Source organism: Chamaea fasciata, unplaced genomic scaffold, assembly GCF_029207755.1.
Source record: "Chamaea fasciata isolate MVZ Bird 193981 ecotype frontalis unplaced genomic scaffold, bChaFas1.0.hap1 SCAF_26, whole genome shotgun sequence".
In the NCBI taxonomy this organism is placed as follows: Eukaryota; Metazoa; Chordata; class Aves; order Passeriformes; family Sylviidae; genus Chamaea; species Chamaea fasciata.
The window spans coordinates 1,625,617-1,646,219 of record NW_027094111.1 but is presented as its reverse complement, the minus strand read 5'-3'; the positions used below and the strand labels follow the sequence as shown (position 1 = coordinate 1,646,219).

Here is a 20,603-nt window from a genome sequence, read left to right as displayed (position 1 = left end):
AGCTGAGTGGGGCCCTCCTCTGCCCCGTGGAACCGTTTCCTTTCACCTGTTTACCTGTGTTTTTCCTCTGATATTATTTTTCATGGAGCCAGAAGCCTGCCTAGAGCTCCCCCATGGCTGCTTGGCGTCACCACAAATGTCCCATCCCGTCCCCCTGCCACCCTTGGGGACTGGGACCCTCTGGAGATGGCACCCACATTGTCACCCTGTCCCGGCAGCACTCAGAGCTCCCAGTGTCCTGCCAGGCCTGAGCTGTGGGACAGAAATAAACATTAAATCCTGGCAATCCAATGAACCAAAAATACAGTGGCAGAATAAGCTGCTAATTGCACGCGCTGGCAGTGCCCGGCCAGGACCTGTTACGGGACATCTGGGGGTTTATGTAACACCCTAAAGCCTTCCAGGAGCGGGCAGGGGAAGGGGGACACCCTCCTAAAATTGGGCAAAGCCCCCCTTTTCCTCCCTGTGCTGCCTCCGGGGGAGGTGGGGAGGCCCGGAGGGGATGAATTCCGGGGGTTCAATCAGTGCTGCCGGTTTCACCTATCCCAGCCATCTGCGCCGCTTTCGTTAAAAATCGTTGTTCTCCCCAGAAAAAACGCGGTGTGTTTTGTTCCGACTCGCATTTCCCTGCCAGGGGGGCATGCTGGAGCCGCGTGAACGGCCCCGTCCCGCACCGTTCCCTGAATAAGCTGCCTCTGTTCCCTGGGATCCGTGCTGGCACCGCCGGCGATCCCTCTGTCTCTTCCCGTCATTTCAAAGTCGTTTGAGTTTCTGCATGAGAACCACTGACCAAGAGCTGCCTTTGTCTCCTTTTGACAGATGAACGGGACAGAGTCCAAAAGAAAACCTTCACTAAATGGGTCAATAAACACTTGATGAAGGTAAGAGTCACGGATTTTGTTATAAAGCCACTGAAATGACCGTCTCTCTGTCTTTTGCAGCTCAGGGCTGGCAGATAAATGACTTTTTAAGGGTTTTAGTTTTTTTTTTTAATGCCAGGACTGTTTGTTTTTGAGTGTTCATGTGAGTCAGAGCAGAGCAGGGTGTGCTGGAAATGTGCTGGAGCCTTTGGAGGGCACTGCAGCATCACCACACAGCTCTTTTATTACCTTTCCCTCCTGGGCACCTGATCCTTGCTTAACTTGAGGCACGAGCATCCTGAGGGAAACGAGGGGATCCTGACTCCCCCCTCACACCCCCTTGCCAGGAAAAAGGGGCATTTTTGTCCTTTGAAGGATGCTCCGGGGTGGAGACAAGATCCAAAGTTTGTTGAGCAGGATTAACGTGGCACACGAGGTGCCTCCCGCTGTCTTGGTTAATGCTGGGTGGGTTTTAATTAATCCAAAAAAAAGGAGGAAAAAAAAAGTGGTTTGAGCACTAGGTGTCCCAGCTGTGTTTTCCTGCCAGCTTTGCAAAGCTCTGCGCCAAGCTTTTGGCTGCTTCCTAAAACTTACAGAGGAGGGGAAAAACAGAGAAAAATCTTGAGGCTTCTGGGAAAACATCCGGGGATTCCCAAGCGGGTAAAAGCCCAGGACAAGGTCTGGATGTTCGGGGAGGAGAGGCTGCACGTGGTGCCCGTGGAAAGCTGCTCTGCTGCCAGCTGGGAGCTGTGGTTTGGGAGATGCTGTGAGGAATGTGAGAATGTTTCGATTCAGCAGGGGCTGCCCTTCCTGCAGCATCCCGGGGTTCACCTGGAGTACAGATGGTGCCGCGGTTGGATTTTGTGTGGGGAACTGGCAGCAGCTTGTGCCAGGCCGTTTGGGAAAGGGGAGGCTGCTTTCCCTGGTGGTAATTTTGGCATCAGTGGTGGCTTTTCCCCCTCCCCAGGTGCGCAAGCACATCAATGACCTCTACGAAGACCTGAGAGATGGTCACAACCTCATCTCCCTCCTGGAAGTGCTGTCGGGAGTGAAGCTGGTGAGTCCCCAGGGATTCTGGAGCCCCCCTAACCCCCCTCCATCCTCTCCCCCTGCTCCCCTTCACCCCCAGCCATCAGCTGTCTTCTCTCACACCGTGGTTTCAGTTTCAAATGTCTATCACTGTTTCTTTTATTATTAGGAATATTATTATTTGCTATTATATTTATCACTGTATTTTTTATTGCTTTATTCTTTACTCAAACCCCTGTTCCTCAGGCTGCTCTCTCACCTGATTAGGGTGCCTTGGGTAAAGCCCTCTTCTTGCCAAGTTTTACACACCTTCACCTCTCAGATGTGGCTCCATATTTAAAATCATGGATAAGAGCAGAATTTGATCAAAACCTGCTTCTGTGGCAGCGTGCCCGGTAGTTTATCTCAGCTGTGACACTCCTGCCTCACGCTCAGCTCCTGGGTTTGTAGCAGTCATTGGTGCAAACCTCTCCCTGCGCCTGGAGCATCGTAGAGTTCCCCCTCCTTCCTCCTCCTCCTCCTCTTCCCTCTCTGACTGACACATTCCCTCAGCTCTGGGAAGATCCCGATTGCCGTAGCACAGCAGGAATTATTTTAGTTTCCCCCAAAAATAGGATCTGGGCAAAGATCTCCTACGTCCCTCCGTACCCTCTGGAGACGCCAAATCAGTTTTTGTGGGGGCTGAAAACTTGGATTCACTCTGCTTGTGATCCAGACAGCTTCCTGCTCTTCAGCTTCCAAAAATCAGGAGGAAATTCCAGTGCAGGAGACCCAGCCACCTTCACCCCGTGCTGTTGCTGTCTTTTTTTTTTTATTATTATTTTGTTTCTCCTCGTGCCTGGGTGTCACATTTTGGTTTCCATCCTGTGTCCCTGCCGTGCCATCCCTCCTGCCACCGTCCCTCCCGTCCTCCTTAGCCCGTAGAGCCGCCAGCTCAGCGGAGCCTTCGCCTGGTGACAGCACCGGCCTGGTGCCGTGTGAGCAGCGAGGAGGAGGAAGATGATGATGATGAAGAAGTAGGTCGAGCCTGCCCCCGGCCGCAGCGTCTCCCTGGCAGTGCCACCAGATAACCCAGTGTCGTCCCAGCGGGGTTTGGGATAAAACCCACCCCGGGTGCTGTGCTGGAGCAGGGCTGTGCTCCCGGGGTCTGGATTACCTGTGTGTGTGCACTGCGGGGTCAGGCTGCAGGCAGGGCACGCCACCCAGCCGGTGTGACAGCATGTGTCACCTCCACGGGGCGGGAGGGGACAGGGACGGGTCCCGCGCGCTGCTCGGGGCCACTCTGAGGGCTGCACACCTGGCACTGCATGGACAGGCTCTGGGCACAGGCACCTTCTGGGATCCTGCATGGGAGTGGGGGTGGGAGCGAGCACAGCACAGCCCCAGGGGAGGGGCAGACCCCAAAATGTGCCCAGATGTGGTTTTCAGCCCCTCTTCTCGGGGGGGGTGACGATGCCCTTGTGCCGTGTCACCTCCCTGGAGCAGTGCAGGAGGAGCTGGGTCACCTTCCCGATGATCCCCTGCAGCCCTGCAGATTTTCCCCTTGACAGGGACAGATTTTCCCCTTGACAGGGACAGATTTTCCCCTCGGAAGGACTGCTCTTCCCTTCAGGCTGGAAAAAGAAGGTGACTCGGAGCACTTGGGGTGTCCCAGCAGCTCCGAACATGGTTGTGGGGTGTGTCCCCCCCACCATGGCAGGAATTAGGTGGTCTTTAAGGTCCTTCCCAACCCAAAGCTCCTGTGATTCTGTGAACATCCTGGTGATTGCTCATGTTGAGACTGGGATTTGGTTTTGGGTGTCGCTCCTGCTGATTCCAAGCCTCCCATCCCCTTTCCCTGGCCGTGGCTCAGCTGATGGATACCTCTGGAAATCCCTCAACTCCAGCAGCAATGGGCAAGGCCCGGGATGTCTCATGTGCCCCTTCCCAAGGGATTCAGAGGTACCTGGAGCGGCAGCCACGTATGGGAAGAGCTGGAGGGGCTGCTGCTGAGGTCAGGGTTCCTCTGCCTTCAGTGGGGACCTGCGTGAGTCTCCCTGTCCTGCCTCTGCTTCCTCTTGGCCAAATCGGATTCTGTACCTGTTTGAGTCCATCTCTTTGCTGAGCCCTCTTCCCAGCTTGTCTGGCTGTCCAAGATCCTGTCCTGGGATCTCAGAGGCTGAGCCAGGCCTGGACACAGACCGTGGATCTCAGGATCTTCCCACCTCCATCTCCCAGCAGGGCGTTTTAACCTTCTTCCAGCAGGACTGTGCATAGCAATGTCCTTATTTACTCCAGAATGAGGTAGAGCAGGACGTGTGGGGGCACAGGGGGGTCACAGCAGCACGCTGACTGCTCCCAGGGGGGTTCACTGTGCATGTGGGGTGCTGCCGAGCCCAGCCCAGCCCCAGCAGCCTGACCTAAAACTGCCGCCTGTTCTCTTGCAGCCGCGTGAGAAGGGGCGGATGCGCTTCCACCGCCTGCAGAACGTGCAGATTGCCCTGGATTTCCTGAAGCAGCGACAGGTGAGGGCTGATAAAAGCTCATCCAGCAGAGCTGGGTGGCGTGTGGAGTCTTTCCCTTGTCTGAGGCTTTGGAAGGAGTCAAGAAAGCAGCGTCAGCCTGCGCTGGGGCGTGCCCGTCTCTGTGGTGCTGGTTGAGGATGGCTTTCAGGGAGGCTTTTCCCTGTGGGTGTTGTGCCTCTGGAAAACCAGCCCCGCACACAAAAACCACTGCGAGAAAGCGGCCTGACCCCCAGCTCTGAGGAGGGGTTGGCAAATGTCACTTCTGCACCCCAAAAGCCTCCCCTGGGGCTCCCTGGCAGATCCTGGCTGTGGCACACCCGTGCCTTCCCACCAGCTTCTGGGGAGATGTGGCAGCTGCTCTGCCACGCATCCTTGACCTCGAGGCTGGCACTGAGGGTGCCTCTGTGTGGCATCACCCCTCTGGATATCAACACGGACTTCCTACCCCTCAGTTTTTGGAGGGCAGGCTTTTGGGAGCTGCTGGCCCCTCGGTGCCTGTGCAGAGACCAGCTGAGCTCCACAGCCCTGGGCAGATCCTGCCCGGGGCAATGGGATGCATCCCAAAACTTGTCGGCTCTGTAGGTGGAACCCCCACAGCCCCAAGGGGGCTGGGTGTCCTGTTCTGCCTGTTGGGCCAGGTTCTCCCCTCCGTGATGCTCCCAGATATGCCAAGGTGATGATGATGATAAATGGTACCAGTTCATGCTGAAGCAGAGACTTCTCTCCCTCACTGCTGGCCTGAGGGCACGGAATAAATTTGAGCACATTCCCTACTGCAGGGAGGGCGAGCTGCTTCCAGCCCCCCTCCTCCTCCTCCTCCTCCTCCTCAGTTCCTTGATAGAGACATTTTGCCAGGGGCTCTGGGGAACTTGTTTCTCCACTTGGATGAAACAGCTTTTTCCTTTGAAGTCTGGTGGCCTTGCTGGGATGTTTTACCCCAGACACTCCTGCCAGGGAATGATCCCTGGGGTCCCGTGGAGTGCTGGGGCGAGGGGACACCCCCAGGGGAGGAGTGAGGGTGTTCCTGCCTTCATTAGAGCTTGGTTTTGAGCCCAGGCTGGAGTTAAAGCTTGGTCATCCCCTTTTCCCCCCTCTCTCTGTGGTCTGTAGCTGCTCAATTATGCACCAGCGCTCAGGGCTTCGGGGACGCTGCTCTGTGAGCTGAAGTAAAGCCATTAAGTGCTGGGAAAGCACTTCTGGATGGAGAGTGCTGGAAACATGGAAAAATCCTCCCCGAGCCAGGAGATGAGGTGGCATCTTTGCCTCTCTGGGAAGCGCTGGGATCTTCCTGTGTGCCTGCTCCTCACCAGCGTGCCCGGGGTGGCCCTGGGGACAGGGATGTGTCCCCTCTGCTCTTCGGGTGAGGCTGATGGGAAACTTTAACCCTGTTTGCTTTTATTCCCAGGTGAAACTGGTGAATATCCGCAATGATGACATCACGGATGGCAACCCCAAGCTCACCCTGGGGCTCATCTGGACCATCATCCTCCACTTCCAGGTAGGACATGGAATTTTCTTGCCGGGGGACGCGGGGGCGGGCGTCGGGAGCGCGTCGTGTCTCCGGGGCAGCGGAATCTGCATTTTCCAATGTTTTCTGCATTTTCCACGGTGATGTCAGCACACGGACGGGTCTGGAGGTTCATGGCAGTGTCATGGAGACCACGCTGGGTGAACAGCAATATGCAAATTTCATTTGCATAACGAAATCATTACTGACGGGTTGTGTGCCGTGGCCTCGGGGGGTTGTTGGCCGTGGCTGTTTGCTCAGCTGGAGTCTCTGGAGGTGAAGAGCAAATTTGGAAGGGGCCGCGGGCTGTTATCCCAAGGCACTCCTGGCCCTTTGGGTGGTCTCTACAGCCACAGAGCTTTTCACTGGGATGGAATGTGTCAGCTGGGTGACAGCACAGGGGTGGGAGAAACACCCTGACCTGGGACTGTCTCCAGCAACTGTGTGCCAGAGATGCTCTTGGAAAAGCGAGTTTTGGGTCTTCCATAGCTTGAAATTATCCAGCTGTAGCTCTGATGGCTTCAGGGGGGTGACGTGTGGCCATCAGTGAGTTGGCATTTGGGCTTTGCTGGGCAGTGCTGCTGTCAGCAGCTCGTTGGCCGCGTGGCATCAGCTCTGTGGGATGTGCTGCATCCCAGCTCCCTGCCTTATCCCTGCTGGCATCTTCCAGACGGGATCAGCGCTGGCTGCGAGGCTCTTAAGGAAGATTGCACTGGAAGATTGTAATTTCTGGAGGATGGGCAGTGCCTCAGGGAGAGGCTTTGTGGGGAGCATGGGGCTGAGCTGGGTGTGAGGCTGCTGACGAGGCTCTTCCCAGGCTTTGGCCCTGGGAAGCAGCCGGGGTCTGGATGCTGATGAGTCACCGTCATCTCCGGTGGGGCCCTGGCTGTGGCATCTTGTCCCCGCTGTCCTTGTGGTCATCCAGCCCTGGTGCATCCTCTGTTGCAGGAGAGGGACATTGGGAAGTCCTGGGTCCCCTCCATGCCTGGCTGGGAGGGGACAATGCCACCCTGGCGTGGGGGACAGGGCGGGTGACACGGGAGCCAGGCTGGTGAGCCTGCGCGTCCTCCTCCCGCTGCACTAACGGGATTTTTTCTGGGGTTGTAGCTCCATTGTGAACCTCTTAATCTCCCGTGTCCCAGTGCTGCTGCCTGGGGGCAGGCGGCTGGGAGAGCCCCGGGAGAGGTTTGGGGTGGGATGGTGCCGGTGTGGAGCTCAGGCACCGGCCAGCTCCGGCGTGGTGATGATGAGGGGGGTGCCCTGGGGGCTTTTCCCTGTGTCCTGGCAGCTCTTGTGGTCACTGGTTTCCCTTAGTCATCTTTTGGATTGCTCCCTGTTGAGCGTTTCCTCGTGGAATGTTTCCCTGCTTCCTGGGGCTGAGCTCAGTCCCCCCCCCCCCATCTTTATGCCCCCTGCTCCCCAATTTTTGTCTCACCTCCACTTTTGGTGCGTGTTACCCTGCCCTGGTCCCTCTGAGCTGGCAGGCAGAGTTGGGATGCTGCGTGCTCCTCCAACCCCTGCCCTGGGCGGACACAGGAGCCACAGGAGAGAGGCAGGGCTGGGACCGGGCTGGGATGGGCAGCATCGTGCTCCCGTTCCTGTCGGGATCCTCTGACTGTGGCTCCCCGAAGTGATGCTGAGTCCCCAGAGCACCTGGAGCTGCCCCTCTGTGCCCCAAACTGGGTGAGCCCGGCAGCAGCGTGCGTCCCTGAGTTGTGCTTTTTGGGGCTCCCGGAATTAAGAATTAAGGAGCAAACCTCCCGAACTGGAGAGAAGCAGCCCTGCGGAGCCGGCTGGCGAGCATGCAGAGTCACTCTGACTCCTCCCTGCTTTTTCCTTTTTTTTTTTTTTTTCCCATTTCTCTCCCACCCCTTCCTTTATTCTACCTTTGCCAACCTTCCTTAGGTTTTGTGTTTTATCCCCGTCTTCCCCACCCTCTCCCACTCCCCTCCTCGCTCCGCTGCCTGATTCCTGCTCCCTGTTTGTGTTGGCAAGGGCCGTGCTCCAATTACCTCATATTTGGAGAGAAGGACGCCGCAGCCAATCCCCGCTCCCTCTGCTTTTAGGTCAAGTGATTTCTGAACTGCAGTGAGATGCTTTGAATTTGTCTTCTCGCAGCGCCCAGGCTGTAAGATGGCTGTCTGGAGCGGCGGCGGTGGCGGCAGGGCTGGCGGGAGGGGACAGCGACAAGGGGCAGTCGGCGGAACGCTGCGCGCCGGGCGTTCGAGCCGATGAAGCCCGGCTTGGGATTTATTCGGGAGCCGGCGACTCGCTCAGCTGCGTTCCTGCCGGCACCGAGCGGGAGGAGATGGGGAATTCGCTGGGCTGCGTTAAAGAGCAGAAGGAAAAAGCTGTGGGGAAGGCGCCGCTGTCTCCCAAAAAACGGGTCCGCTTCAAACGGAGGCGGAGAGGGAAGAGGAGAGCGATGCCGGAGGCAGCCCCGCAGGAGGAGCCGCCGGCGCTGGAGGTGGCCGAGGATGAGGAGGCGCCCAAGTCGAAGGCAGCCCCTCGGCAGGAGGGAGGAGAGGAGCCCTCCGGCAGCCGGCCCCGCGGCGGGGACCCCGATCCGGCGGCGCTGCAGCCCGGGTTCATCGTGCAGGTGAAGGAGCGCTTCCAGGGGGAGGTGCAGAAAGCGCGCCTGGTGCTGGAGCCGCAGCGGCCGGGTGTGGCGGGAGCTTCCCGGGAGGAAGGCACCACCGTCATCGCCCGCCTGCTGGAGAACCCGGCCGAGAAGGACTGCGAGAAGGCGGTGAGCCGGCTGGTCGAGCTGCAGAGGAGCGGCAGCTGCCGGGCCGTGCTGCTGCCCCTGCGCACGGGGAGCGATGGCCGTGCGGCCGCGGGGGGACTCCTGTCCCCGGCCAGCGCCGCGTCCGGCGGGGAGGCAGCGCCCAGCAGGGAACCGGAGGCCGCCAGCGCCCTGGATGCCTGGGGGAAAGGAGGAGGCAGCGACGATCCCAGCTCCAGCGCCGCGTGGACGTGCTCCTCCGCAGCAGAGCCGGGCACCGTGTCCGAGCTGTCCACGCCGTCCCCCATGGTGGATCAGCTGGAAAACGCCAGCGCGGGGAGAAGCTCAGGGTTGCCGTCGTCTCGGGCCGGGGAGGGAGACGGTCAGGGGCTGCCGGCCTCCCGCAGCCCGTCCTCCCTCAGCGGCAGCGCGGCCCGGAGCTCCTCGGGCTACGGCAGCGACCGGCCGGCCAAGGGCACAGGAGCTGGTGGGACCACGGTGTCACCCTCTGATGGTGGCCTCAGGCTCGCTGTGGAGGGCCGGGCTTGCAGGGGGAGCTCGGGGACAGCCGGAGCAATGGTCAGTGTGTGCGTGTGTGCCCTCGCCCCCTTTCCGCAGCGGGGTGGGGGGACCCGAATCCTCCCCCTGGGTCAGTGGACCCCAAGTCGTGGTGGCTTCTGCGCATGGTCATTTTGGCGAGGGACAACCTCGCGCTGAGCGTGGGGTGGCAGGATGCTGGAGCAGCAAGCTCCTGAAGTTTTTTTCCCTCCAGCATCTCCACTGGGAAAGTGTCCTTTGGGGACCAACCCATCCTGTCCCCTGCTGGGAGTGACAGTCCCTGGATGCAGTGGGTGAGGCTGGTGGCTGCTGTCACCAGTGGCACTCCTGCCCTCAGGGCTGCTGGCTCGGGTGTCCCCTTCCTGCTGCCCGTGTGGGATGAATGGCAGCAGGATGAGCATGGAGACGTGGGGGCTCTGCCTGCTCCGAGGGGTCTCCAGGAGGAACAGGAGGGGATGATGCTGTGTTTTGGAGCCTGTTGCTGTCTGGTGGTCACTCTTTTGGGGGTGACAGCGTGGGCAAAGGTGTCCTTGGGTCTGGTCAAGCTGTGAATGCCCCAGGACAAGCATGTGCTTCGAGGGGCTGTGGCCCTGATACCTTTGCCGGGTTAGGACCAGTGTCACAGCCACCATGTGGCCTTCAGCGTCCTGCCACCAGTTGCTTGATGCATGAAGCCGATGCTGGAAGGGTTTGGAAGGGTTTGGCCCCGAGTCCTGCGAGTTTCCACTCTCTTTTCTTGCTGGTGCCTCCCTAAATCTTTGTCCTGTCACAGACATGTGAAGAAAGGAGGGTGGAGCTGGTGCCGCACCCTGCACCTCCGTAAGCACATCTCTAGGAGAGTTTCCTTCAAGGATGCTCTCAGGGAAGAGGCCCAGTGGTTGGAGAACCCCAGTGCTGTGTCAGGGATTAAAAATAAAGGATTTATCAGAGCTGGGTGCTGTGGGCTGCTCCTGGATGGGCAGCGCTGCTGGAGAGCCCGGGTGGGGCACAGCTTGGTGGGTGGGTTCACAGAAGGGTGAACTCATTCTGCCCTTAATTAAGAGCCAATTAATAAAGGGGTGCTGAGCTGAGGGAGGTTTGTGGGTCCTCCCCTGCTCCCTGCAGGCGTGGAGGGTCCCATCCTGCATCCTGCTGCTCACCCAGCCCATCGTCCCATCCATCCCCGCTCTGCCGCCAGGTGCTCGCTCCCGACATCCCTGGGGAAAGCCAGCCCCGGGGCTGGAGGAGTTAAAGGCAGCTCTGGCAGCGTGGTAGCAGCTGACAAAGAGCAGTTTCATGTGTGATGAGCGTATCAGGCTGGAGAGGGAGGTGAGCTGCAGCATACCAATTACACCGGCAGCATCCGCCCCGCCGGCGGGGAGAGACGGATAATCCCGCAGGTCCCTGTCTCCTGCCTGCAAAGGGATGTCTGACAGCTGGGGCCTGAGCCGTGCCAGCACCCAGCTGGGTGTGTTTTGGAGAGGGAAAAAGCAACTGGGTGTTTTCAGGGCTGGGTGCTGGCACACTTTCTCCCCGCAGTGCCGGGAGGAGGAATCCGGAGAGCAAACTGCCTGCCTTGCCTTTCCTCGGGCACCTCGGAAAATCTGAGTGGCTCCCATCCTCCCCTTTGTCCTCCCCTTAATTAAGGGGAGGTAATTGTACTAACTGGGGAGCTGGAGAGGGGAGGGTGAGGAGGAGGCCGTGCCAGTCAGGAATATGCTGGCATGCGGGGACACGTGCGTGGCATCACGTGCCAGTCTGGGATTCGCAGCCAGTCCTGTCTGAGGGGTCCGTGACTGTCGCTGTCTTTTGTTGGGAATTGGGTCACAGCACCCCCTGGCACCAGCACCCCCTGGCACCAGTGAGGCAGAGGGGGAAGGTCCCATCTTTCTGCCCATCCTTCCCTTTTCCCCCGCCGTGGAGCTGCTCCGTGGTTGGAGGTCAGGGAGAAATCTCCTCTCCAAGTGTTCGCGCTCTTCTTAAGTCGGTATTTTTTACCGTGGAGCTCCCCTGCCACACCTGCAGCCCCAACAAGAGATGGTGGTGGTGGTCCCTCCTCACTGCCCACCCTGGCTGCTGCTGGGTGGGAGTGACAATTCCTGTGGGAGCCCCGGGTGTCTGAGGGTGCTGGGACACCTCGTGGTGGGGGGAGTGAGGGTGCAGGAGGGTGTTTGGAGCACCCTGCTTGGGGCCTCCTCTCTCCAGGACATTGTGTTCCCAGTGACGTGTGTCCCTGTCTGGTGGGGACAGGGATGGTGCAGAGGGAGCGGCTCTGGTGCTTGCTGGGAGCTGGGCTTTGACGTTGTGAGCTCGTGTCCCGGCCGGGCTGGGCTGTGGGGCCAGGCAGCCCCGGTGAAATGGGGTTGGTAAATGTCTGTCTCTGCCTGCTTGGATCTCCAGCCCGCCCGAATCACATGGTGCAGGGCCAGGGACCCCTTCCCAAATTCCTCAGCCGTCCCCTCTGCCCCGTGGTGACCACGAGTTTCCTCCTGCCCTTTCTGGTAGCCAGGCCTGGGGCAAGTTCATAGCAACTGGATGTGCCTGGTGAAGGTTTCCCTGCTCCTGCATCCTCCCATGGCTGTGCTGCTTCCTTCCAGATCTCCGACATCTACATCAGTGGGGAGCTGGGGGATATGTCAGCCAAGGAGAAGCTCCTGCTGTGGACACAGAAGGTGACAGCAGGTTACATCGGGGTGAAGTGCACCAACTTCTCCTCCTGCTGGAGCGATGGCAAAATGTTCAACGCCCTCATCCACAGATACAGGTAGGTTGGAGGAAGCAATGGGGAGTGTGATGAGGGTGGGAGGAGGGATGAGGATCTCCCAGGGGTTCCCACTGTGGTCACTGCTGGGCTGGAGTGCTTGGAGATGTGGGTGAGGCTGGCTGGGAGCAATGTCTGTTTTACCCGGAATTATTTCTTCTGCTGTGGAGGGGGGGGATGTTTGGAGTGAGCAAAAAATACATCAGGAAAAAAAAATCTTAATGAGTTGGGGAGAGAGGCAGAAAATGAAAGCTTTTAAACTCTTGAGTGCTGCAGTCATGTCAGCGCTGCCCTTTCGCTCTCCATGAACAGCGGCACTTCCATCCATGGTTTTATCCAAGGATCTCAGAGGTCTCCTGAGCAGTACCAAACCTCTCTTGGTTCCTTCTTCCCCAGCTGGGACCAAGAGGGGTTTTTTTTTGCAGCCTGAACCCCCCTTCCCAAATGGCATGAGACAGGGAAGTCCTGCAGCCCAGGTCCCCTTGGAGAGCCACCACGCTGGGACACGGGCTCCCACCAACCCTGGGAGCCACCCATGGCAGCAATGCCCATCCAGGATGCTCTGCCCTGGCCACCTGGTGCTGGTTGTGACTCTGGGGCGTGTCTTGCAGGCCAGATCTGGTGGACATGGAGAGGGTGCAGATCCAGAGTAACCGGGAGAACCTGGAGCAGGCCTTCGAGATCGCCGAGCGCCTGGGGGTCACACGGCTGCTGGATGCTGAAGGTGGGTGGCCAGGGCGTGTGACCAGGGCAGGGAGATGCCAACCCCTCTTCCCACTCCCTTTCCTCACCGCCTTTCTGCTACCCTCTTGGCAGACGTGGACGTCCCCTCTCCGGATGAGAAATCCGTGATAACTTACGTGTCTTCAATCTACGATGCCTTTCCCAAAGTCCCCGAGGGAGGAGAAGGGATCAGCGCCATCGTAAGCACTGCTGCGGGCTGGGAGGCTGGGACAGCCTTCGGGGGGGAGCTGGGGCTCGTGGGTAGGGTTTGGGAAAGGCTCTGTTCCCTGTGGAAGAGGGCTGAGGAGAGGGAAGGAGGGTCCTCCTCCTCCCTGTACCTGGGCTGGCATCACAGCGGCGAGGCCCTGGCGCATGATCCACCCCGTAGCTTGTCTGTGGCACCTCAGTTCCCTCTCTGCTCTGGGCTCTGCCTTATCCCCACGGAGATTTGCCCGCCAGCAGTGCTTGCAAAGACACTCTCACCCTACAGGAGGTGGATTCGAGGTGGCTGGAGTACCAGACCCGTGTGGAGTCCCTCATCTCGTGGATCAAGCAGCACACGATACTCATGTCAGACAAATCTTTCCCCCAGAACCCTGTAGAGCTAAAGGTAGGTCCTGGACAAGGTCCCTCCTCAGTGTCCAGGTCTGAGGGATGGGTGGTGGCATTCCCCAGAGTGGTTCCTGATGAGCCTTTCTCCTCCCAGGCACTTTATAACCAGTACATACACTTCAAAGAAACTGAAATCCCAGCGAAAGAGCAGGAAAAAGGACAGATAGAGGAGCTCTACAAACTGCTGGAGGTAAGGATCATCGCGGCTGCCCAGAGGCTGGTAGGTGGGAACGCTGTGCTTTTTTAGCAGGACTAAACTGATCTCAGTTCAGGTTTATTTTGGACTGGAGAAGTGGGAATAACCCTGAGGATAAACGAGGCAGCGAGCAGCACGCTGCAGGAGCGGAGGCAGAGCCCCGCTTCCCTCGCTGTAATCCCCAGCCAGCTCAAGGGAGAGGTGGGAAATGCCTTTCTGCTGGTGTTTTCCCCCAGGTTTGGATCGAATTTGGACGAATCAAGTTGCCCCAGGGCTACCACCCCAACGATGTGGAGGAGGAGTGGGGCAAGCTCATCATTGAGATGCTGGAGCGCGAGAAGCTCCTGCGGCCGGCGGTGGAGAGGTCGGTGCTGTGCCCGTGGCAGGGACATCCCCTGCTCCTTCCTCGGGCCAGAGGGACATCCAAAACCCCTCTCTCATCTCCCTCTGTCATTCCAGGCTGGAACTGCTGCTACAAATCGCTAACAAAATCCAGAATGGTGCTCTGAGCTGTGAAGAAAAGCTCACCCTGGCGAAGAACACGCTACAGGCTGTGAGTTGGGGGGCCGCGTTTCCCCCTCCTGATTTTATTGATTTGTTTGTTTTCCTCTACTCTTCTTTTGTACCCATCTCCTCCCCTCTCTTCTGCCCGGGGTGATGGGTTCCCCTGGACAGTTTTCCTTTCTTTTCTGCCCTTGAGCCTGTCCCAGAGGCGCTGCAGGGGAGCTGGTGGATATTTGGTGATCCACAGGTCACCTTGAGGACAGAGGGATGGGGAATGGTCTTGTTCTCTGGGAATACAGCAAGTGAGGCTGGATATCTGCAGAGGTGCTGACGTGTGTGGAGGAGAACAGCACTTCTGGGGAAATTTGTTGAACATTTTTTGGTTTATAATGAGGCATAAAACCTCCAAAATCTGTTTTATTTGCCTGGCGGAAAGGACTCAGTAGCAGACCCTGGGCAGGGAGAGGTTTCTGAAGAGTTTTTCTTTGTTATGGGAGAAAGAGATGTTGGTTGAAAGGGTTGGGAGCTAAAAATGGTGATCCCATCTATTCCTGGAAGCTTTCAGGTCATCTCCAGAAGTTTTTCTAAAGGGGTTGTCCTGGGTCTGGTGTGAGGGGATGGATTCATGTTCTGCTCCAGTTAAGCCCTTGGATCCAAAGGTGTTTCCAGTCTCCAAGCTGGCGTGCTGTGGTGTTCTCCCTGCCCCTCCTGGGCTGAGGGGACTCGTCCCTGAGTGTCCCATGTCCCCTCAGGATGCTGCTCACCTGGAGTCGGGCCAGCCGGTGCAGTACGAGTCCGACGTGGTCGTGTACCTGCAGGAGTGTGAGGGGCTCATCCGCCAGCTCCAGGTGGACGTGCAGATCCTCCGGGATGAGAACTACTACCAGCTGGAGGAGCTGGTGTTCAGGTGACCATGGAGAGGCTTTGGTGAAGCAAAGGGCTGTGGGAACCTTTTCCGTGGGGTAAAAGCAAATCTGTCCCTGCCTCTGGCATCGTGGGACGTGGGGACACTGAGACAGGGTCTGCCATCTCCTGTGTCCAAACCCTCCTGGCTGCAGCCACATTTTGGTCATTTCTGTCCCTCCCTCCATGGGCTCTGTGTGGGGCAAGGAGGGGAGCCACGTGTCCATCTCCTTACCCACTCCTTGCTTGCTTCCCCAGGATCATGAGGCTGCAGGACGAGCTGGTGACACTGAGGTTGGAGTGCACCAACCTGTACAGGAAAGGTCACTTCTCCACCCTGGAGCTGGTGCCCACGTCCACGCTGAGCACAACGCACTTGAAGGGCGAGTCCCTGACCAAAGGGCTCCACACCTCCTCGGCCTCCTGGTTCAGGAAGCCAATGACCAGGACAGAGCTGGTGGCCATCTCCTCCTCTGAAGATGAAGGCAGCCTCCGCTTCGTCTACGAGCTGCTGGCCTGGGTGGAGGAGATGCAGGTGAGTGCTGGGCCAAACCTCCCGCCTGCGCTCAGACTGATGTGGGAAGCTGCCCCAGGCCTTTTCCTGCCTTTATCTGTGAACAGTTGCTTTGATGGTTTGTAGTTTTTGGAGATCTGAGGCTTCTGTCTGGAGCTGGGTTTTCTCTCTTGTGGTCCTGCTGGCCAGTGGGGATCAGAGGAGCCTTTCAAAGCTGGAGGCAAATCTGTGCTGATGCAGTCACTTGGTCTTACGTGGGTGGGAAGCTCGTGTAGGCTGTCCCAGAAATATTCAATGCTGGAGCACTGGCTTAGGATCTTCTGCCAGGACTGGGAGGTGTTTGTTCCCTCTGGGGTGACCTGGGAGGATTCCTGGCATCCCTTTGGGAGCAGGATGAACAGTGCTGACCTGAGCCTCTTGGTTTCAGATGAGACTGGAGCGGGCAGAGTGGGGCACTGACCTGCCCAGCGTGGAATCCCAGCTGGAGACACAGAGGCACATCCACGCCAGCGTGGAGGACCTGGGCTCCAGCGTGAAGGAGGCCAGGATGTACGAGGTATGGTGGGGGACATGGGGCATGGCCCCCCGTGGGGGCTGAGGGCATTGGGATCAGCTCTTGTGGGTCACATTCCTGGGACAGAGGCCATTTTTAAAGAATGGAGCTTCTGAGTTGATGCAGTGCTGCCCCGAGCCGTCCTCTCCACCTCCTCTCCCTCACAGCGGAGCTGTGGAGGAAGATTTGGCGATGGGGTTCTGAGCGATGCTGCCCTGTGGTGGGTGACAGGAGCATTTCTCATCCTCCAGGGTAAAATGTCTGCGAATTTCCGCGCCAGCTACACGGAGACGCTGGGCAAGCTGGAGACTCAGTACTGCAAACTGATGGTGAGTGGGCTCCCAGCACTGCCCAGGGAGCCTGGGGCCCATCCCTGCCCCAAGGCTGGGGAGAGGGGAAAGAACCCATCAGCTGCAGAGCAGGCAGGAGGAATAATAAATTATTCTTTGTGTCCAGGAAACCTCGAGCTTCAGGCTGAGGCACCTCCAGAGCTTGCATGGATTCGTGTCCCGGGCCACGGCTGAGCTGATCTGGCTGAATGAGAAGGAGGAGGAGGAACTGGCCTACGACTGGAGTGACAACAACCCCAACATTGCAGCCAAGAAGAATTACTTCTCGGTGAGTGCTGGGAGGGCAGGTGCCGCTTTTGATCCACTGTGGAGCCCTCAGCTCCCAACAGACCCGAATTCCTGAGGCTGGAGGTTCTCTCCCAGCTCACTGAGCTTGTTGCTCTTGAACAGAGCTGATGGAAGCTGTCCCCAGAGCAAAAAGTGAAATGGAAGTGTGTGTTCAATCGAATTGCAATCAAAAAGGCATCAAAAGACGTATTTTTAGCTTTATTTTGGAGCTCAAGGCATCTCGAACTAGTGGGGGTGAGGGGAGTAAGTCTGAGCCAAAGAGGAAGATTGATTCTTTTTTAAAGCAGTATAAACAAATTCCCATCCTTCCCCAGTCACACTGCGTGGAGCTGAAGAGGTCCCTGGGCAGGTTTCCAGTGCCTGATTAGGACACAGGAGGCAGATTCCCGTTGGGAATGGGGCTGTGGTGCCACGCTGGGATCCGCTGCTACTTCCTTTACAACTTCCACGCCGTGTTAGTTGGACACATGGTCTGGGCGAGATCCCAGAGCTGAGATTTGGACTTTCCCTCCCGCAGGAGCTGACAGCAGAGCTGGAAGAGAAGCAGGACATCTTCCGTTCCCTCCAGGACACGGCTGAGCTGCTCTCCCTGGAGAACCACCCGGCCAAGCAAACCGTAGAGGTGAGCGGGAACCTGGGAGAGCTGTGGGGTTCCCGAGGATCAAATCACCTCAGCTGGAACTGGGAGACTTGCAGCCTCACCCCACAGTGCCTGATTAAGTGTTTTGTGGTGGTAGGAGGTCAGTGCAGTGGTGGAGCTTTTTAATTTTGGGAAGTGGCCATTCCCAAATAATCCCCACCTCAAATTAAGGAACAAACACACGGAGCATGAGCCTGCAGTGAGGTGAGGTAGGGAATGGCCTTGGCTGCCCTGGAGTCATCCAGGCTGCCAGGGACACTGTGGTGATGAAGCAAAGGGCTGTGGGAAGCTGTTCCATGGGGTAAAAGCAAATCTGTCCCTGCCTCTGGCATTGTGAGTGTGTGGGACACTGAGACAGGGTCTGCCATCTCCTGTGTCCAAACCCTCCTGGCTGCAGCCACATTTTGGTCATTTCTGTCCCTCCCCCCAGCTCCTGTGTCCTAACTGTGCTCCTCCTGGCTGTGAATGCCCCTTTTCCAGCATCATTTTCCGTGTTTTCCACAGGCCTACAGTGCTGCCGTGCACACCCAGTGGCAGTGGATCAAGCAGCTCTGCCTGTGCGTGGAGCAGCACGTGAAGGAGAACGCTGCCTATTTCCAGGTATTTGGGACCTAATTCCCTTAGTCCCATCCACTGAATCCCACCCCATGAGCTCCTCACACTGCTGGGGGAAAGGGAAGGAGGGATTTGGGCTTTCTCTGGGATATCTGTTAGCTGCTCCCTGGGCATTGCCAGGGGGAAAAGGGATCAACTTCCCTGTGGTTCTGATCATCCACGTGGGATGATCCTGCCCTAAAGCCAGAGCAGTGTCAGGAGCTGCTGGCTGAGCCTTTGGGGTGCTCCTTGCCTGTTTTCAGGCCGCCCAGGGGGCTTGCCCAGGTTCCTGTGACCCTTTTTTTGCCTCGGCAGTTCTTCAGCGACGCCCGGGAGTCGGAGACGTACCTGCGGAACCTGCAGGACTCCATCAAAAGGAAATACTCCTGCGACCACAACACGAGCCTGACACGGCTGGAGGACCTCCTGCAGGACTCCATGGTGGGTTCTCCCACACCCCACCACCCTGCTCTGGTCCTGCAGCGTTGCCTGGGGCACCTCTTGCTTCCTCAGGGAGAGCCGGGCTCTTCATCCCCGCGGTTTGGTGGGATGTGGTTTGTTTGCCACCTTTGCTTTCCCTGGAGGAGCTGCCGGCTGCGGTGTGGCCCCAGCTGTGTGGTGTGGCCGGAGTTGGTCGCTGTCATTCAGAGGCACCACCGTGACCTCTGTGTGTGTCCTCAGGGTGAGGAGCGGGCAGCCTGTGCTGTCTGTGCGAGGTCACAGCCTGACGTGCGAGCTGCTTCTGCCCCTGCCATGCCCGAGTCCTGCTGACAAAGGCAGGACCTGTAGGATGCTCCTGGTTCTGCTTTGGAGTTGATGGAGAAATGCCTGCTCTTTATCCAGCCCAAATCCCGTGTTAATCCATCCTGCAGGATGGGGGAGAGCCAGGACAGCCTGGCTGTGCCAGGGGCTGATCTCTGAACACGTGGCCTGGCTTAGCTGAGCAGAGCAGAGCCCGGGCCGTGGCACTGTCACCTTCTTGCCTGATTCGGCCTGAAAAAAAAACCAACCTAAAAACAAGCCCCAAGGAGCAAAGCATCAGCTGGTGTTTGACACCAGGGCCAGGGGAGGGTTTGGGCTGCGGCTGAAGTGCTGAGCTGTGCTGGCAGGGTCAGGAGGTGACACTGAGCGTGTGGTGGTCACTTTGCTCTTAGCAGGGTGTCCCCAGTGGCTCTGGGCTGCCCTTACTGGGGGTGATGTGTGCATCAGCACTGTCTTCTCTCCTGGAGGCCTGGGGGCTCCCCCGTGCTCTCTGTCACGGTCTTGGGGTTGTTCTGGCCTGTCTGTGGTGCTGCCAGGACATGGAGCAGCCAGCCTGGCTCCTGGGTCTGTGTTTGGGAGCCCTGGAACATCAGGAGTCTGGCAGGTGCCATCTGGGGTGGGAGAGGCTGTTCTGGGCAGCCAGAGAGTGGCCACAAACCCAGGACTGGGGCAGCTGCCCTGAGCTCAGCTATATTACTCTTTCTTACCTAATAAGTTAAAGTTGTATTTCTTCCAATCATGCTCCCTGGGACAGGCACAGGTAGTTTATTTAATCATTTATTCTTTTCTTTTTCTTTCTTTTTCTTTTTTTAACCATTAAATTCTCCTCCACTGTCGTAGCACACTAACCAACCCCAGAGTACCGAGCATGAGGGAGAACCTTTTCTGGGATCCTTTTTTTTTTCTGAAACCTTTGCCACAGCCAGCCGAGCTGTCACTAATCCCACGAGCTGCCAGTGTTGTGATCTGCACACGTCTCCACCCGTGCCAGAGGCTGTTCCAGGGGAGCTTCGCCACCATTCCCCCCCGGGCTGGTCCCATCACCAAACCCAGCAGGGATTTGTAGGGATCACTTGCCTCCAGCTGGCAGATTTCTCCCCAAAGCCAGAGGCCTGTGCAGTCGCTCCACCCTGAGCCCCTTCTCCTGAGATGTTTTATCCCCGTAATTCATCGTCTCCCATTCCAGCCATTGGTTTAACCACCCCTTCATCCTTTGCTTTAGGGAAGGGAGCATGCTTCCCTGGGCTCTCCTCCAGGCAGCTAAACCTCCCCAGCTTTGGGCTGGACGTTGTCCTGCTCTCAGCCCCTCACAGCTCCTGGGATTTTATTTTGGTGGATGTTGTGTTCTTTTTTTTTTTTTTTTTTTTTTTTTGTGCTTTGGAAAGAAAACATTTTCTTGTCCTACCAGCCAGAGAGCCAGAGGTGTGCATGTGGCTTTGCAGGGCAGTGGGAAGTAGCAGCGACCTCCGTCCTCCCTCCCATCCCATCTCCTGAGCCCTCTCCCCGTCCTGCCAGGGCAGCAGGACCCTCCTGACGTGTTTGCTCAGCCCTTGCAGGCCAGCACTGGGGTGGGGGGAAGAGCCAAGATGCCCGGGAGAGACCTCCCCTCACCATCCTTGAGCAACCCATCCTCCTTCTCCCTGCCAGGATGAGAAGGAGCAGCTCATCCAGTCCAAGAGCTCTGTTGCCAGCCTGGTGGGACGATCCAAATCCATCGTGCAGCTGCGGCCCAGGAACCCGGAGCACGCCGTGAAGAGCACCATCCCCATCAAGGCTGTCTGTGACTACAGGCAGATCGAGGTGAGTGAGGGCTGCCAGGGTGTTGGTGGCACTTGGAAAGGGAAGGCAGGGACGAGGGACAAGGCAGGGGGAGTGACAGCCCGTGGTGGTTTAGGATGAGCGCCGTAGGATCTGTCAATGGAGAGCAGGAGCGGAGTGGGAAGACAGAGGGAGGGAAAACAGCAGGGATGTTTTTCCTGGAGCAGATTCCCGTGTCTCAGATTTATTCTTGGGCAGGAGCTGGAGTCCTTTCCCCTTCCAA

The 20,603-nt window shown here is 57.9% G+C and overlaps 1 protein-coding gene across 17 annotated transcripts in view; it reads left to right on the top strand.

The window, feature by feature from the left end:
* The window catches only part of LOC136301458 (microtubule-actin cross-linking factor 1-like), a 135,386-nt gene that overhangs the window by 31,031 nt on the left and 83,752 nt on the right, over positions 1-20,603 (top strand). For 6 of the 17 annotated variants that reach the window (XM_066204503.1, XM_066204502.1, XM_066204500.1 and 3 more), the window contains exons 2-21: positions 820-881; positions 1,828-1,917; positions 4,316-4,393; positions 5,799-5,891; positions 11,760-11,926; positions 12,535-12,647; positions 12,740-12,846; positions 13,137-13,256; positions 13,353-13,448; positions 13,691-13,818; positions 13,914-14,007; positions 14,711-14,865; positions 15,120-15,396; positions 15,803-15,931; positions 16,180-16,257; positions 16,385-16,546; positions 17,084-17,188; positions 17,711-17,806; positions 18,116-18,241; positions 20,210-20,362. In XM_066204503.1, coding sequence (XP_066060600.1) covers positions 820-881; positions 1,828-1,917; positions 4,316-4,393; positions 5,799-5,891; positions 11,760-11,926; positions 12,535-12,647; positions 12,740-12,846; positions 13,137-13,256; positions 13,353-13,448; positions 13,691-13,818; positions 13,914-14,007; positions 14,711-14,865; positions 15,120-15,396; positions 15,803-15,931; positions 16,180-16,257; positions 16,385-16,546; positions 17,084-17,188; positions 17,711-17,806; positions 18,116-18,241; positions 20,210-20,362 — 2,429 coding nt within the window. Of the gene's footprint in view, positions 1-819; positions 882-1,827; positions 1,918-2,806; positions 2,906-4,315; positions 4,394-5,798; positions 5,892-8,091; positions 9,205-11,759; positions 11,927-12,534; positions 12,648-12,739; positions 12,847-13,136; positions 13,257-13,352; positions 13,449-13,690; positions 13,819-13,913; positions 14,008-14,710; positions 14,866-15,119; positions 15,397-15,802; positions 15,932-16,179; positions 16,258-16,384; positions 16,547-17,083; positions 17,189-17,710; positions 17,807-18,115; positions 18,242-20,209; positions 20,363-20,603 lie in introns of those variants that run through there. The other 11 variants (XM_066204493.1, XM_066204497.1, XM_066204496.1 and 8 more) reach the window with 6 other exon arrangements.